A 14,829-nucleotide genomic window follows, 5' to 3' on the forward strand; every position below is an offset into this window, starting at 1 on the left:
CCGGCTAAAATCCGGAATTCTAGTGGTCAAAGGCTGCTGAGCACCGGAGGCCAGAGGGAGGAGCCTTAGCCCGACCTCTCATATTATCCTCCAGTGGCGGCGGCGACAACACGAACAGTTTCTTGATCTTATGGTCGACCCGAGCCTCCTTGCTTTTCTCCGGCGAGCAACAAGCTTAATTTTTTTTTTTTGAGAATAATTGGGACTAACAAGTCTTTGATTTGATTTGTTTTGATTGCGAAGATTTTCTTTTCCCTAATAGACTGGTTGTTCTTGGTTTCAGACGATTTGGTTGAATTTGTGCCTAATTGCAATTGTATTTGGTTGAAATCAGAATTTTGACATTGTAAATGTATACTTCGTTTTGATGTTTTAGAGTGGCTTTTGTATCAGTTAGTAATAGCTATCTCAGATGTTGGGAGTAACTTTGATAGCTGGTAATAACTATCTCAGTCTATGTAAATAACTTTCTTAGTTCTGTAAGTAGGTTTTATTCTGTTTGATAGTAGTTTTTGGTGTTTGTGAGAGTAGCTTTTGTTGTTTGTTAGAGTAGCTTTTGGGGTTGGCCAAATTAACTTTTAGTGTTGATGAGAGTAGCTTTTAGTGTTGGTGTGAGTAACTTTAGTTGACGATGATAGTAGCTTTCTGGTATTGGTGACAATAGCTATTATTGGTGAAAGTAACTTTTGATGCTGGTGAGAGTAACTTTTGTTGGTGAAAGTAGCTTGTTTTGCTAGTGAGAGCAGCTTTCTGTTGCTAGTGGCAATAGCTTTTGATGTTGGTGACTGTAGCTTTTTGTTACTAGTGAGAGTAGCTTTCTGTTTCTAGTAAGAGTAACTTTTGTTGCTGGTGAGAGTAGCTTTTAGTGGTGACAGTAGATTTTGTAACCTCACTGAATACCGTACTTGAAATTTTGCCCGAGACCTTGCCTGAGTCAGTAGCTTTTGTAGCTTTTGTTGCTGGTGAGAGTAGATTTTAGTGCTGGTGGCAATAGCTATCGGTTTTGGTGAAAGTAGCGTTTTGTTGTTGGTGAGAAGAGTTTTTGATGTTGATGAGAGTATATTTTGTTGTTGGTGAGAGTAACTTTTGGTGGTGATGATTGTAGCTTTTTGTGGTGGTAATAGTAGTTTTTGACGTTGGTGAGAGTAGTTTTTATAGGTGGTGAAAGTAGTTTTTTGCGGTGGTGATTGTAGCGTTTTGGGTTGGTGAGAGTAGCTTTTAATTGTTGATGGTAAGAGTAGTTTTTGATACAAGAGTAGCTTTTGTGACCTCGCCGGAGGTTGCCGGAAATCTCATCAAAATAACTTTTGTTGCTAGCTACAGTAGCTTTTGGTGTTAGTGACTGTAGCTTTTGTGGTCGCCGGAAGTTGGCCGGAGGTCAGCCGGAGACTCGCCGGAGTTGACCAGAGACCTCGCTGGAGAAGAGAGAGAGAATGATTGTTGACTTTGTACTCTAGTGGCATTTATGTAAATATGTTGGTTTTTAATATCCAAAATATAACACATTTTTTAATCTAGTGGCCTGATGAGGGAAAAAACTAGTTGGTGGCCTTATGACTAAAAAAACATTCAAAAATGCACTTATATGTAATTAATCCTAATTTCTATAATTGTCCTGGACTCCTATAGCCTGGGTTATGTTATACTAAAACCTGACCCATGTTTGGTGTTGCCTAGGACTAAAGCTTGCAATCGAAATCCATCATCCTTGCACCGCCTTCTTGTGGTGCCACTGGAGCTATAATAATCAAACAATGCAATCACACCTAAATCCATCTATAAACTTTCTGCAATCACACCCTTTAATTGAGATTTCAATTCCAGACCTACTGCTCATCTTTATCTAACCACCAACAAAGTCGATTCCATTCACATTTGATAGAAATAAGCAACACAAAACGAGGCTAGAATTCAAGATGAGACTAAAATTCAAGATAAAATTGAAGTAACTGGTATTTGAAGAAATTGATTGGAGCCAAGTAATTAAGCCCTCGATGAAAGGATTGAAAGCAATTTGGGGATTCATCTTCCCCAGCGCAATCTTCACGAAATTCTCGTCCTTGAACGAAAATATCGCATCTGCGTTTCTTCCTTCGTATGCCCCTTTCGTGACCTCTCCTTTCCTCATATCAATGGTGTAAGCCACCTCATTGAACCCAATTTTCTTGGGTGCGATTTTGATATGATAAACGAGATCAATCTTCTTGGCGATGATTTTACCGGCGTCGGTGGGGAGCTACTGTTACATCTGCTCCAGCACCTCCGACTTCAGCTCATCGTTGCTTCCCATTCTTCCTTGAGCTCTGTTCTTCCATAGAGGGGGTGGAGTTGAATTGCAGGTTTAGGTGAGAATGTTGAGAGAATGACAAACTGAAGGGAAGAGTTGAACAAGTGAGAGTGGCTTCCACAATCCCATGGTTTTTGGTGTCATTGTGGTAGAAGGTGTTTTGGAGATTTTGGGACTCTTTAGTCTCATTTAAAAGAGTCCATGATGTTGCCAAACATGGGATGACTTGTGTTACACTAGATAATGATGTCCAATCCCATGTAATAAACACCAGAGTACTATAGTAAGTGGCAAAGTTTTCAGTTCTTTTTAAATCCTACACCCTAAATCTCAATCTGTACACTAACTATACCAATTTTCTTCAAAATATACAAAACTTTTATCGTACATGTCCATCATCTTTTTCACGTAGTGCTATGGATTCTTAACTTTTATACTAAATTTGAGTGCCAAATGACGTGACATATGATGTGATAGATTATACATCATCACGTCGAGAATCGTATCTAAAGTGAGGAGATAAATATCTAATGAGGTAGAAGACACGTTATGATCTCAGAAATTATTTGTTAAAAGTGAGGACATGACATATGACTTGACAAACGACATGTCATGTCAATTGGTTTTCAAATTAATTTGGTCCAAATATTTGAAATCTCAAACTTTTATTTTCTTCCAAAATTATGTTTATCTTTTTTTTTTTTTTTTGAAATGAAATTATGTTTATCTATAATATAATAAAAGAACTGCTCTAAATTATAGGAGAAATTCTTAGGTAGGGGTTTGCCTACCACGTGGCTTTAGGGCAAGCCAATCAGAAGAAAAAAAAATTTCTCTCTTTTCTGAAACTGTCCCTGCTTTTTCAAAAATGAAATATCTAAAACACCCTCCTGCTGGGCACTGATTGATCAGCTACATCACCACATGGTACGGCTGACATACGTAAGATTCTCTCGATAGTTGCTAAAACTGATTTATACAAAATATTATTTGGTAATAACTTTTTGACTACTCAGTATAAAACTAAAGGCGCGAATCATATCATTTGAATCGCATCTTCTATAGCATGAGAAACTCTGCACTTCACCTAAGACATTATCACAAGTCCATCAGTTCCAAGCAGCAATTCCTCAACTTCTCGTCATTACCATCCCCTGTTCTCGAATCACAAAACCCATGTCTTCGAATCCAAACCCTCCAAACCCACAGGCTTGCATTAGTCCATCTCTTGCAACTAGGCGTTTCAGACAAACCCATTTTGTTCTTCAAGAGAATCCATGCTCAGATTCTCGCATCGGGCTTTCAAGAAGATGTTTTCCTTGCCAATCTTCTACTGGACTCGTACAAGAAATCTGGGTCTATTGTTTATGCACGGAAGCTGTTTGATAGAATGCCTGAGAGGAACTCCGTTACTTGGTCTTCGATGGTTTCTATGTATACCAAGCATGGGAAGAGCGAAGAAGCGCTGAAGGTGTTTTCGGAGTTCCATAGGAGTTCTGATGGGAGGCCGAATGAGTATACCTTGCCTAGTGTTATTCGGGCTTGTACGCAATTTGGAGGGGTTGATCAAGGTGCCCAAGTGCATTGTTTTGTTGTTAAGACTGGTTTTGATCTGGAAGTCTTTGTGGGTACTTCATTGATTGATTTTTATGGAAAAATGGGGGATATAGAAGAGGCGAGATTGATTTTTGATGGTTTAAAAGTTAAAAGTGCGGTTACTTGGACTATAGTTATAGCAGGGTATGCGAAAAGTGGAAGAAGTGAAGCTGCTTTGAAGTTGTTTTATCATATGAAAGACACTGGTGTTCTTCCTGATAAATATGTGCTCTCTGCTCTTCTGACCGCATGTTCTGGCATCAAGTTCATTGGAGGCGGCAAGCAAATTCATGCTCATGTGCTGAGAAGGGGAACAGAAATGGATGTTTCGGTGGTTAATGTACTAATAGATTTCTACACAAAGTGCGGTCAAGTCCAGGCAGGACATAAACTATTTGATAAGATGGTAGATAAGGACCTTATTTCATGGACCACAATGATAGCAGGGTACATGCAAAACTCGATGCACATGGAGGCTGTTAAGCTATTTTCTGAAATGACCAGATTGGGTTGGAAGCCAGACGGATATGGGTGTAGTAGCATTCTTACTTCATGTGGTTCACTTGAGGCTCTGAAACATGGGAGAGAAGTGCACGCTTATACTATCAGGGTTGATCTTGTCTATGAATATTATGTGAAGAATAGTTTGATTGATATGTATGCAAAATGTGATTCCCTGACTGATGCAAGAAGAGTTTTTGATTCCATGACTGATCATAATGTGGTCTCTTACAATGCAATGATTGAAGGATACTCAAGGCAGGATAAGGTGGCTGAAGCTCTAGATCTTTTCAATCTTATGAGGCTTAAAATGGTCCAGCCTAGTATCTTGACATTTGTCAGTCTTCTTGGTGTCTCAGCTGCTTTATTGACCTTGGAATTAAGCAAGCAAATCCATGGGCTGACCACCAAGTACGGGTTATCTTTGGATATTTTTGCTGGCAGTGCTCTCATTGATGTTTATTCCAAGTGTTCATGTATTCGCGAAGCTAAACTTGTATTCGAGGAGATGAATGAAAAAGACATAGTAGTGTGGAATTCAATGTTCTGCGGATACGCCCAACAGCTGGAAAGTGAAGAGGCTCTTAAGTTGTACTCAGAACTACAATTATCAAGACAAAATCCTAATGAGTTTACTTTTGCTTCCCTAATCTCAGCAGCCAGCAACCTAGCAAGTATCCAACATGGTCAACAGTTCCATAGCCAGATCTTTAAAATTGGTCTTGAGAATGATCCTTTTGTCACAAATGCCCTTGTGGATATGTATTCCAAGTGTGGAAGCATTAAAGAGGCTCGCAAAATATTTGATTCCAAAACTTTGAAAGATGTTGCCTGTTGGAATTCCATTATCTCAACGTATGCTCATCATGGAGAAGCAGAAAAAGCTCTTCTGATGTTTGAAAAAATGATGAATGAGGGGATAAAACCCAACTATATCACCTTTGTGGGGGTGCTATCAGCTTGTAGCCATGCAGGCCTTGTGGAAGATGGACTTGGTCACTTTGAATCAATGCCTTGGTTTGGAATCGAACCAGGGATAGAACATTATTCTTGCATTGTTTCTCTATTGGGCCGCGCCGGTAAATTATCTGAAGCTAAGGAATTTATTGAGAAAATGCCAATGAAACCACCAGCAATTATATGGAGGAGTTTACTCAGTTCATGTACAGCTGCAGGTAATGTTGAATTGGGGATCTACGCAGCAGAGATGGCAATTTTGAGTGATCCAATGGATAGTGGATCGTATATCTTACTTTCAAATATGTATGCATCCGAAGGTATGTGGGATGATGTCAAGAGGGTGAGGAAAAAAATGGACTATAATGGTGTAGTGAAAGAAACCGGACGTAGTTGGTTCTAAGTGAATAATGAAGAATGAAGCTCAGTACTCAAGGTGAGGAGAATTGTTTTGAAGGAGGGAAAGAGTGGTTGACAAAGCCGATTTGCTGCAAAACAGATATTTGTCATTGCGAAACTGGTCTAATTTTTCTCTATCAATCAATCTGATTCTGCAGATCCAAGGGCTTTTTATGTGCGTGACATTACAACACATACATGATTGAGCAATCATGCTAAGTGAAGCTGCAACATCATGAGCTCCTGAACAACTATGAATTGAGAATTTACAGGTGCGTCTTTCTGAACTGTGAAGTGAAGCTTGTGACTCATGCAAAATATGGGGCTTCTTTTAGTTTGGGTATTTAAGCTGGTGTATTAATCTTGACTTTGACAGCAAAAGTTTTAATTCAGTGCAATGATAATGGAGGAAGATTCTTTGTTGGGTTTAAAACATGAGTCGCATTCAAGAAGCTGGTGAAGACATCAATGGAGTGGACAGCTGATCTGAAGAAATTTGGAGATGACATGGTAGTCTAAAATGAAAAGATTGATTCCAATCGTGTATATGCATGAAAGTTGTGAATGCAAGTTGATGTTTTTTTTTTTTTTTTTTCCTTTGCTTTAGAGAACCCTGTACGATGGGAAAAACATTGGAAAGATGACCACTAGTACCTGTTCTTTCGCACTTCGCTAATGAATTTAACTTCAACTTTAACAAATTTTTGAACTACTATTGAGATATTAAAAGAGACTAATCCCAAATAAGACATGAAATTAATGTTGGAGAGTCCCTTAGGCCCCGTTTGGGATTGCATCGCTTTTAAAAAAATCAGCTTTTGTTCAAAATTTTAGATTTTATTGTGTTTGGTAAATAATTAAAAAGCAGTTTTAATTGGAAGTTATAGGTCACTAGCAACAGATTTTAGAAGCAGCCTAGACGTTGCTTTTAGAAGCTGCTGTAAATCAAAACACACTCTGCAGTTGTTTTATGTACTGACAGCACTTTTAAAAATATTATTTACCAAACATAAAACTGTTTTAATTCACAGTTGATTATTCTCACAACACAGCAACAACAGTTTTTCTTAAAAGTCACAGCAATCACAAACTATCCCTTAGTCATGTTCATGATGGTTCAGATTTAATAGTGTCAAAACTAGTGTTTTTTTCATTTTTTTTTTCAAATAGTTGGAATTATTGCAAGAAACTAATTCCAAATAATCGCTGTATCCTTGTTAACTCCAAGTTATGACAGCAGTTATAAGAAGTTTCCCATATCCATGATTATTTGTAAGTTGTCTGATTTTTTATCTTCAAATTAGAGTGACGATCATTTTCTTGTGAAGTTGAAAGTTGAAACATTATAGTCTAGTAAAGTCAGTATACTGTCAAACTACAACTCTCTGGCGTTGGCTCGTTCTCGCCAAGCACCTCTTTAGCAAACAATAGTATCATTAAATTCAAAAAAGTACATGTTTAATTGCAGGGTCTTAACTTGATGATTCCAAAAATTTTACGTAAGTTTCTAGACAACACTGTACAGAAAACAATAAACTAAATGGAGCCAGGATATCAGAGCTTGCGCATCACATGTAATTTTTACCAAAACCTTTTTATGCAGACACTGGGGTTCGTTCTGCTGATTCTGCTGCAATCTCCAATGGAAACCTTTCCTTGAAACCTAGCATCTTGTTCAATGCCCCAGTGTAGGCCTTGACACTAGAAACAACAATGTCCATTCCTGCCCCAATCCCACTGGCACCAGAAGACAAAACAGAGATCAATTACTAACGTTCAAGTAGACTTAAAAAAAAAAAAAAGGGTTCTTGACCCAAAGCACCAAAATTAAAAAAAAAAATTATCCCACTTACCCAGCAACAGATCTCACATACACAATTTAACAAAAAATCACCATTTTGCCCTCAAACCAATTAAAGAATTACAATGACTGCCATCAACATCAATCTCTCTCTCCCCCCCTCCCTCCCTCCAGCAGGATGCCCACAAGGCCGGCTCTCTCACTCTCTCTCCCCATCGCCACCTGGCTTTGCCACCATCGCCGTCGTCGTGCTCTCCGCGGCCAGCCTCGACGCCCTCCCTCCCCCCCAGCAGGACGCCCACGAGGTCTCTCTCTCTCTCTACGCGGCCAGGCTCAACGCCAAGCTGACAATCCTCTTCGCCGAGAAGCTCGGACTCTCCGCGGCCAGGCTAGACCTTCTGAAGGAGTTGGACTCCTCGTCGTTGAGAAGCTTGGCGAGGTCGGGCTGGACCTTCTTAAGGCATGGCTGGTGGTGTTGGTGTTGGTGAGAAATGGAGAGAATGATGGCGGGTGGGGATTGGCACGTGGGGAGTGGAAGTGGAGTAGGTTCATATTCACAACAGTGGCGGCCATGGCTGATCTCGAGCTCACTGGTGAATGAGTCAAGAGGTTTAGATAGGATCTTGTATTATGAGGCGGGAATGATTGACGAGAAGGGGTTGATCGTAGGGCCAATCAATTCGTGCCATGTAAGCATATAGTGGTCCCGCTAACGCAAATCACAAGGCAAGTGCGATTAAACACCTAACATAGCAAGTGAACTGTTCACTGTTGTCTCACTTTTTTTTGGTAAAATGGGGGCAGAAGCCCAGAATGAAAGAAAAATGAAAAAAAAAAAAAAAAAAAAGTTCTATTGGGGCAATAAACGTTTTGGATTGATGTAATTTCCTCGTTTTTTTTCTTTAATCAAAGTTTTATTTGTCTAAATTTAAGGAGATTAGTTCCCATTTCGACGATTGAAAGTTCTATTGGGGGGCAATAGATGTTTTGAATTAATGTAATCTCCTCGTTTTTTTTTTCTATCAAAGTTTATTTGTCCAAATTTAGAGAAATTAGTTCCCATTTTAGAGGCTGAAAGTTCTATTGGGGGGCAATAGACCCCTCTATTGGGGGCTAATAGACGTCCATTTGAGGGCAATAAACATTTCCGGCGACCTATGAGATCTCTGACGACCTCTTTGGAGACCTCCGGCGAGGTTTTCAAAAAAGTCTGGTGCGCGGCGGCCGGTGACCGGATTCCGGCAAAAGATGGCCAGAATCCGGCGACGGTAAAGGGAATCCGGCGGCCGGTGATCGGGCTCCAGCAAAGTCTTCTATGGTTTCTCTCTCTTCCATTTTCTCTCTCTCTAAGTAACAAAGAGGTGAGGGTAAAATAGTCTAAAAAAAAAAACTAAAAAAAAAACTTAATGGGGTATTAGGGAAGACTTGTGTTTTGGGTAAGGGGGAATTAAAAAAAGTTAATGGGGTAAGTGAGAAAAAAATCCCTAAAAATGGGGTAAATGGACAAAATGCAACATCACACCATACCTGAATGTCCGTTGAGATATCTCACCAGTGACCATATCACTGTTTTCAACTCGAATTGCAACACGAGTAGTGGCTATTGCATCTATTCCTTCTGTGACCGCATTCATAGAGTACTCAACAAGTGTTACTGGTTCCTGCCAGACAGCAGAGCAGCAAACTTCTTTAGAAAACACATGCTAATAAAGTTTGTAGCACAACTGGGAACCAGCTAGAGTTTCACAACTAAGAACTCTTCAAAATTCTTCTAAAAAACCAAGTACAAAGGTTGTCAACCTTGAAACGAATCTCTAAAGTACACTCTAAATACTTGTGGTTGCATTTTTATTAATAACCTTTACCAACAATCAAACATGTGCATAAGCTTGAAACATGAGGTAACGGCTGTACAATTGGCGCAATAACAACTTTCAAGAATCAAATGTGACTGCAAGATAGAAAGTCACGGTATAATCTTATCAAACCTTCACAATGAGATCAACAGCCTTGTAAGCTGAATCCACTGGACCCGTTCCAACTGAACATGCAATATGCTCTCTCCCATCAGCATCAATTAGTTTAACAGTTGCTGTAGAAAGACCAAGAGTTCCACAGGTAACCTGAGAATCCAGTCCAGGTAAAGTAGAGATGAGTTGATCTTAAAACTTCAGTGGATTAAAAGATGAGCAACAAAGTTGAAAAATGTCATGACTCACCTGTAGATCATGAAGCTTCCAGACAACTTCTGGCTGAAAAACTTCATCTGACACCAATGCTCTGAGGTCTGCATCAGTGACTCTCTATGACACCAATCAATTAAAATAAGTGGGCAAACAAGAATATCTTGAAGAACACCAAAACAAAAATATAAATCATTAAAATATTGATAAGATATAGTGTTCATTCTGATCACTTACATCTTAATCAATTGGTCTGTTAGGTTGTACAATCCAATATTTAAAAGGTCTGGTCTTTAAATAATTTACTATAAATCGACACAAGAATTTCAGAAAAGCAATAATGCATGTTATAACTTCGTGCATGTTAGACAATGACTTCCAGAAGTGTATTACAAGATTCAGTTTACCTTTTTCTGTTCAGCTACTCCTTTGAAACGCCAGAATACGGTCTCAAGTTGAACATCATCAAGCTCATAACCAAGCTAATAAGAGCAAAGAGAGCATCAGGAACTGTAGCTAACAAACCAACAAATTTGGTTCCACATTGCAAGAAATGAGCAGCGTTGTGTACCTGTTCAAGTTGCTTTTTCACAGCATGGCGTCCACTGCAAAAGAAAATCATGCCCAGACAAAGAAAAACCGACAATTTAGTGTTTGGAGGAAGGACATGTTTAGTGCACAAAATAAGTAAATTTCCGAGAAGGAAAACAAACATGCAAGTGAAATAAGTGAAATGGCACATGTATCTTATTGGACAACTTACAAAGGTTTTCAGATTTAAAAACAAATATAGTTTATATCTAAAACCTTGTATTTGATCATTCACGATCATAACAATCTTCCTAAGCAACTATTCACACAGGTTTAGCATGGACTATGTGTGCCTTTTTAACCAATATTCCAGATCCTTCCCCCAAACCCAAGTTAATGTATCTGAACACAAAATCAGTTAGAAGTCCAAGGTTTGTAAATTAGAGGTCCTAAGTCCCTTCAAATTACAAATATAAAGAAAAAATTAGGATCATTCGGTAACATTTTATCTGTGGATATTGTTTTTATTTTAGAAAGTACCTACAAAAAAAAAAAGTTAAAAAATGGCGGGAAAGAGATAGTGCATGAGGGTGAGGAAATGTTATACATACACTAAAAACAGTTTCAATAATTTCTTTTTTGTGTTTCCTGCAGTCATCTTTATCTATTGCACACCTCACTCATCTCCCTCCCTCATTTTCCTACTACTGTCCTCATATCTCTTTTCCAAAGAAGATGAAAACATTTTCAAACTGACCATTACATGTTGAAATTCAACTTGAATGAAATAATTAGTTGCTCGCAAACCAGAAAAATGAAGAAAGAGAATTAGATCATCCTATTCATGCCTGATGGGGAAAAAAATCAGGGGGGAATGAAAACTGAAAAGTGCATTGAAACATATTAACTGAACATAAAGCCAAAAGCTGAAGAGCAGTACAAAGTCGCAAAATAAAATGGTGCCAACAAATATCCAATGGTTACTAGGAAACTGTTATAACACTCCAAGAAATCGAATCTAGACTCCGAGATGATACTTAATTATTTCTATAAGCTCACAAAATAAGTGGAGGTGTTGACTGACTTTGTGAGAATGCTAATATCAATTCCCTAGTCACCATCAACCCAAATCACCAAGTTCAACAAACATATAGAATCTTAGTTCAATAACTAGTCTCTAATAGGGATGCACAAATGTGCTCGTTATTCCCTGTTTATAAGCTGTATCACTACTCACTACATAAACCAATTGAAGGAAAACACACTTCTCAAGATTCAGTTAACAATTAGGCACTAAGAAGCATGTGGGAATTACGAAGTGGCTTATCAAAAATATTGCTATTAATTTCAATAGGATGATTGAGCTTTAACTTTCTCCCATTTTTATGAACAGAAAAGGAAAGTACATGTTCAGCCCATAAATTAGAATGATTGTTTCAAAAGAATTTACCTAAGTTTCCCTAGAACAATGCCAGCTTCATTGGACCGGTCATACCCAATATCTTCAGGAGATATAATTTCATATGTACGTTTGTCCTTGAGCATTCCATCCTATAGATCAGAAAGCATATTAGATGTACATACTAATAAATTTCATTATGACCAACTGAAACTATGGAAATGGGCAAAAATTATTTCAAATTGACGAACCTGATGGATACCACTTTCATGTGCAAAAGCATTAGCTCCAACAATAGCCTTGTGTGGCTGCACATGCATTCCAGTGTACTCTGAAACCTATAAAACCAAACCATTTAGTTGAGAAACCCCATCCAAATCAGTTACGGTAAAGAAGGAAAAACTGGTTGAAGAAAAAATACCATCTTGCTTGTCATATAAATATGCCGAGGATTGATTCCGGTATAAAGCCCCCCAAGTACATGCTCCCCACGGCAGTTTAAGGTCATGACAACCTGCAATATATTCAGTTAACCATGTTATTTAAAGGAAAACGAGAAGAAACAATAAACAAAACAGAGCCAAGTTCATAGAATTTAAAAAGATCAATATTTGCCCAGAGACATGATAAAAATAATATTCTTGAAAAAAAATAATTTAAATAATTTAAAAAAAAATAAAAAAAATAACAACCAAAGGAAAAAAAAAAGTTTTAGTTACATATCCTAAAGAAGAAAGCAATTGTATAATAGATAGTTTTGATGCAATTCACATACATCAACTAATAAGCCTATTGATGAATCAAATCACTGGGGAAAAAAATCTTTTTGCTTTCAAAAGTTTAGCTCAGTTAACAACCGAACAATCACGGTAAGGCACCACACATGGCTTGGATAATAAGTCCCTTTTCCAAATTCAACATTACTTATAACTAAACTTCAAAGATTGCATGTTGCAACAGCAAATAACTCTCACCTCCTCTAATGAAGCATTACCAGCCCTTTCACCGATTCCATTGATTGTTACTTCCAATTGCCTAGCACCTCTACTTGCCCCCTGAACATAGATAAGATAAGTCTAAGTGCATTTTGTCAAAACATTACATATGCCCAATTATAAGACCAAAAGAAAAAGTATACCGCTAAAGTGTTGGCAGTAGAAAGTCCAAGATCATTTTGGCAGTGAGTCGAGATGATAACGTTATCAATTCCAGGGGTATTAGATTTAATGTCAGCAATCAACTGACCAAATTCAGTTGGCACGGTATAACCCACAGTGTCAGGAATGTTCAGAGTTGTTGCCCCGGCCTTTATAACTTCACCTAAAATCTGATATAGAAATTCCTTCTCAGATCTGGTAAGATTTGGGCCAAGAAAACAAAAGAAAAAAAATATTAGAAACACAACCAAATGAATAGGAGGAAAATATATATATATATATATATATATATATATATATAGATCCTATCCAGAGCGAGGCCTCGCTCTGAAATTAAAGTGCGAGGTTGGAGTTTAGGGTCACTTTTTGGTCGCATATCCACATCTCGACCGTTCAGTTTTTAGGTACTAATATATAGATCATCTCTGCAAAATTTCAGCTAAATTGATAGTCGTTAAGGCATTGATAACTGCCTTAAAGCTAGTACGGTTCAGGTTTGACAGATTCAGTTCATCCATTGGTTTAAGCGAGTTAGATAACTTAAATATCATCAATTTGACTGAAATTTTGCATAGATGATCTATATATCAGTATCTAAAAACTGAACGGTCGAGATGTGGATATGCGACCGAAAAGTGACCCTAAACTCCAACCTCGCACTTTAATTTCAGATGTGGATATATATATATATAAGTAAAGTGGCTAAAGAAGTCTATGATTCACCACAAATCGGGTTTCAATTGCACATTACAGTATGTAATCCAATACCTAAGTTTCCAAAAATAAAGCAAAACATTTCCTAGCATTTTCTGTCTAAGCCAACCTCCTGAACCATTAAGTGCAAGTTCATACAGCTATATCATCATTTCGACATACTTACCTAACGTGATTGCTCACACCGACAGTATGTCCAAAATCATCACGCATGAATTCGATAATCAACACAAAAACTAACAAATTAATGAATTGCAGAAATGGTGGCATCACAAGGACTTGTTATTCCTAGAAGAAGGACAAAATAAAGTTTTTTTTTTTTATTTAACTACAATTTTTTACAGAATCAATAATTTTACCTGCCAGCATCTTCAGGGCTAAACTCGACATCTTGGCAACCCAAGCTCCTAGCATAGCTCACCATACTCCTCGCAATTTCAATCACCTGCTCCTTCGTCTTCCTCAGCTTATGCTCCATATGAATCGGACTGGTAGCAATGAAAGTATGAATCCTCGGTCTCTTTGCGTACTTCACCGCCTCCCACGCCGTCTTAATATCCTTCTCATTGCACCTGGACAGCCCACAGATCACAGGGACATAACCGTCTTTATCCACAAAATTCCCGACCTCTTTCGCGATCATCTTCACGGCTTCAAAGTCGTCCTTCGACGCCGCCGGGAACCCGGCCTCGATTATGTCGACGCCGAGCTTGGCCAGCTGGCGCGCAATGTCGAGCTTCTCCTTGGAGGTGAGCGAGGCGCCGGGGGACTGCTCGCCGTCGCGGAGCGTGGTGTCGAAGATGCGGACATAGTTCGGGTCGGAGATGCGGTTGGGGACGTAGTCGGGGCGGCGCGTGGGGGTAGGGTTAGGGTTTTGCGAGCAAAGAACTCGTCCTTTGGTAGCGGCGCGGAGATTGGGAGCCGAAATCGGGAGGCTCGGGTTGTGGTGGCGGCGGTTCGGGAAATTTGAACCGAATAGGAGCTGCGATTGGGAGTGAGAGCATCGGACTGGAGAAGAAGAAACAATGGCGGCGGGTGAGATTGTGTGGGGAGTGCACACAGTGGCCATTGTTAGAATGAGGGAGGTACGAAACAGGTGGAGGAGGCTGCAGGGAGTTTATATAAGGAAAAGGAAAAGACTATAGTACCCCGCAGGGACAAAAGAAGAAGAAGGGAGGGAGTGTGGCCCCGTTTGGTATTTATCATCAGGATTGTGGAATTTCTTTGTTGTTTTGGTCTTGAGGCGGGCCTCGCTTTCCACGTGGAGCGATGGCGGCGGGTTTAACATTTTTTGATTAAGGGGG

At 39.0% G+C, this 14,829-nt stretch overlaps 2 protein-coding genes across 5 annotated transcripts; one reads left to right on the forward strand and one right to left on the reverse strand.

The window, feature by feature from the left end:
* Positions 1-3,294: 3,294 nt before the first annotated feature.
* Positions 3,295-6,384, forward strand: LOC133713998 (pentatricopeptide repeat-containing protein At4g39530). 4 transcript variants are annotated; one of them, XM_062140247.1, is made up of 3 exons: positions 3,295-5,777; positions 5,899-6,012; positions 6,134-6,384. In XM_062140247.1, exon 1 carries the CDS (start codon positions 3,354-3,356, stop codon positions 5,742-5,744), a length of 2,391 nt encoding a protein of 796 aa, XP_061996231.1. In that variant the 5' UTR covers positions 3,295-3,353; the 3' UTR covers positions 5,745-5,777; positions 5,899-6,012; positions 6,134-6,384. The 4 variants fall into 4 exon arrangements, with proteins under 4 accessions (XP_061996231.1, XP_061996170.1, XP_061996098.1 ...); XM_062140186.1 differs by having other exon boundaries at positions 6,117-6,383; XM_062140114.1 differs by having other exon boundaries at positions 3,295-6,012; positions 6,134-6,382.
* Positions 6,385-7,156: 772 nt separating this feature from the next.
* LOC133724414 (2-isopropylmalate synthase 2, chloroplastic-like) lies at positions 7,157-14,626 on the reverse strand. Its single transcript, XM_062151134.1, has 12 exons — positions 13,885-14,626; positions 12,793-13,006; positions 12,629-12,709; positions 12,076-12,168; positions 11,906-11,992; positions 11,706-11,806; positions 10,296-10,329; positions 10,132-10,206; positions 9,761-9,844; positions 9,530-9,664; positions 9,069-9,202; positions 7,157-7,477 (listed from the first exon to the last, which is right to left on the reverse strand). Exons 1-12 carry the CDS (start codon positions 14,592-14,594, stop codon positions 7,336-7,338), a joined length of 1,890 nt encoding a protein of 629 aa, XP_062007118.1. The 5' UTR covers positions 14,595-14,626; the 3' UTR covers positions 7,157-7,335.
* Positions 14,627-14,829: the final 203 nt, after the last annotated feature.

Source organism: Rosa rugosa, chromosome 1 (genome assembly GCF_958449725.1).
Source record: "Rosa rugosa chromosome 1, drRosRugo1.1, whole genome shotgun sequence".
Taxonomy (NCBI): Eukaryota; Viridiplantae; Streptophyta; class Magnoliopsida; order Rosales; family Rosaceae; genus Rosa; species Rosa rugosa.

Bases quoted from the DNA above. Each gene is read 5' to 3' on its own strand.
- LOC133713998 (XM_062140247.1), top strand. From the start codon at position 3,354: ATGAGAAACTCTGCACTTCACCTAAGACATTATCACAAGTCCATCAGT.
- LOC133724414 (XM_062151134.1), bottom strand. From the start codon at position 14,594: ATGGCCACTGTGTGCACTCCCCACACAATCTCACCCGCCGCCATTGTT. The intron at 12,169-12,628 runs GTGAGAGTTATT...AATATATTGCAG, and splicing joins GTAATGCTTCATTAGAGGAG to GTTGTCATGACCTTAAACTG. The intron at 10,207-10,295 runs GTACACAACGCT...TGCTCTTATTAG, and splicing joins TGAAAAAGCAACTTGAACAG to CTTGGTTATGAGCTTGATGA.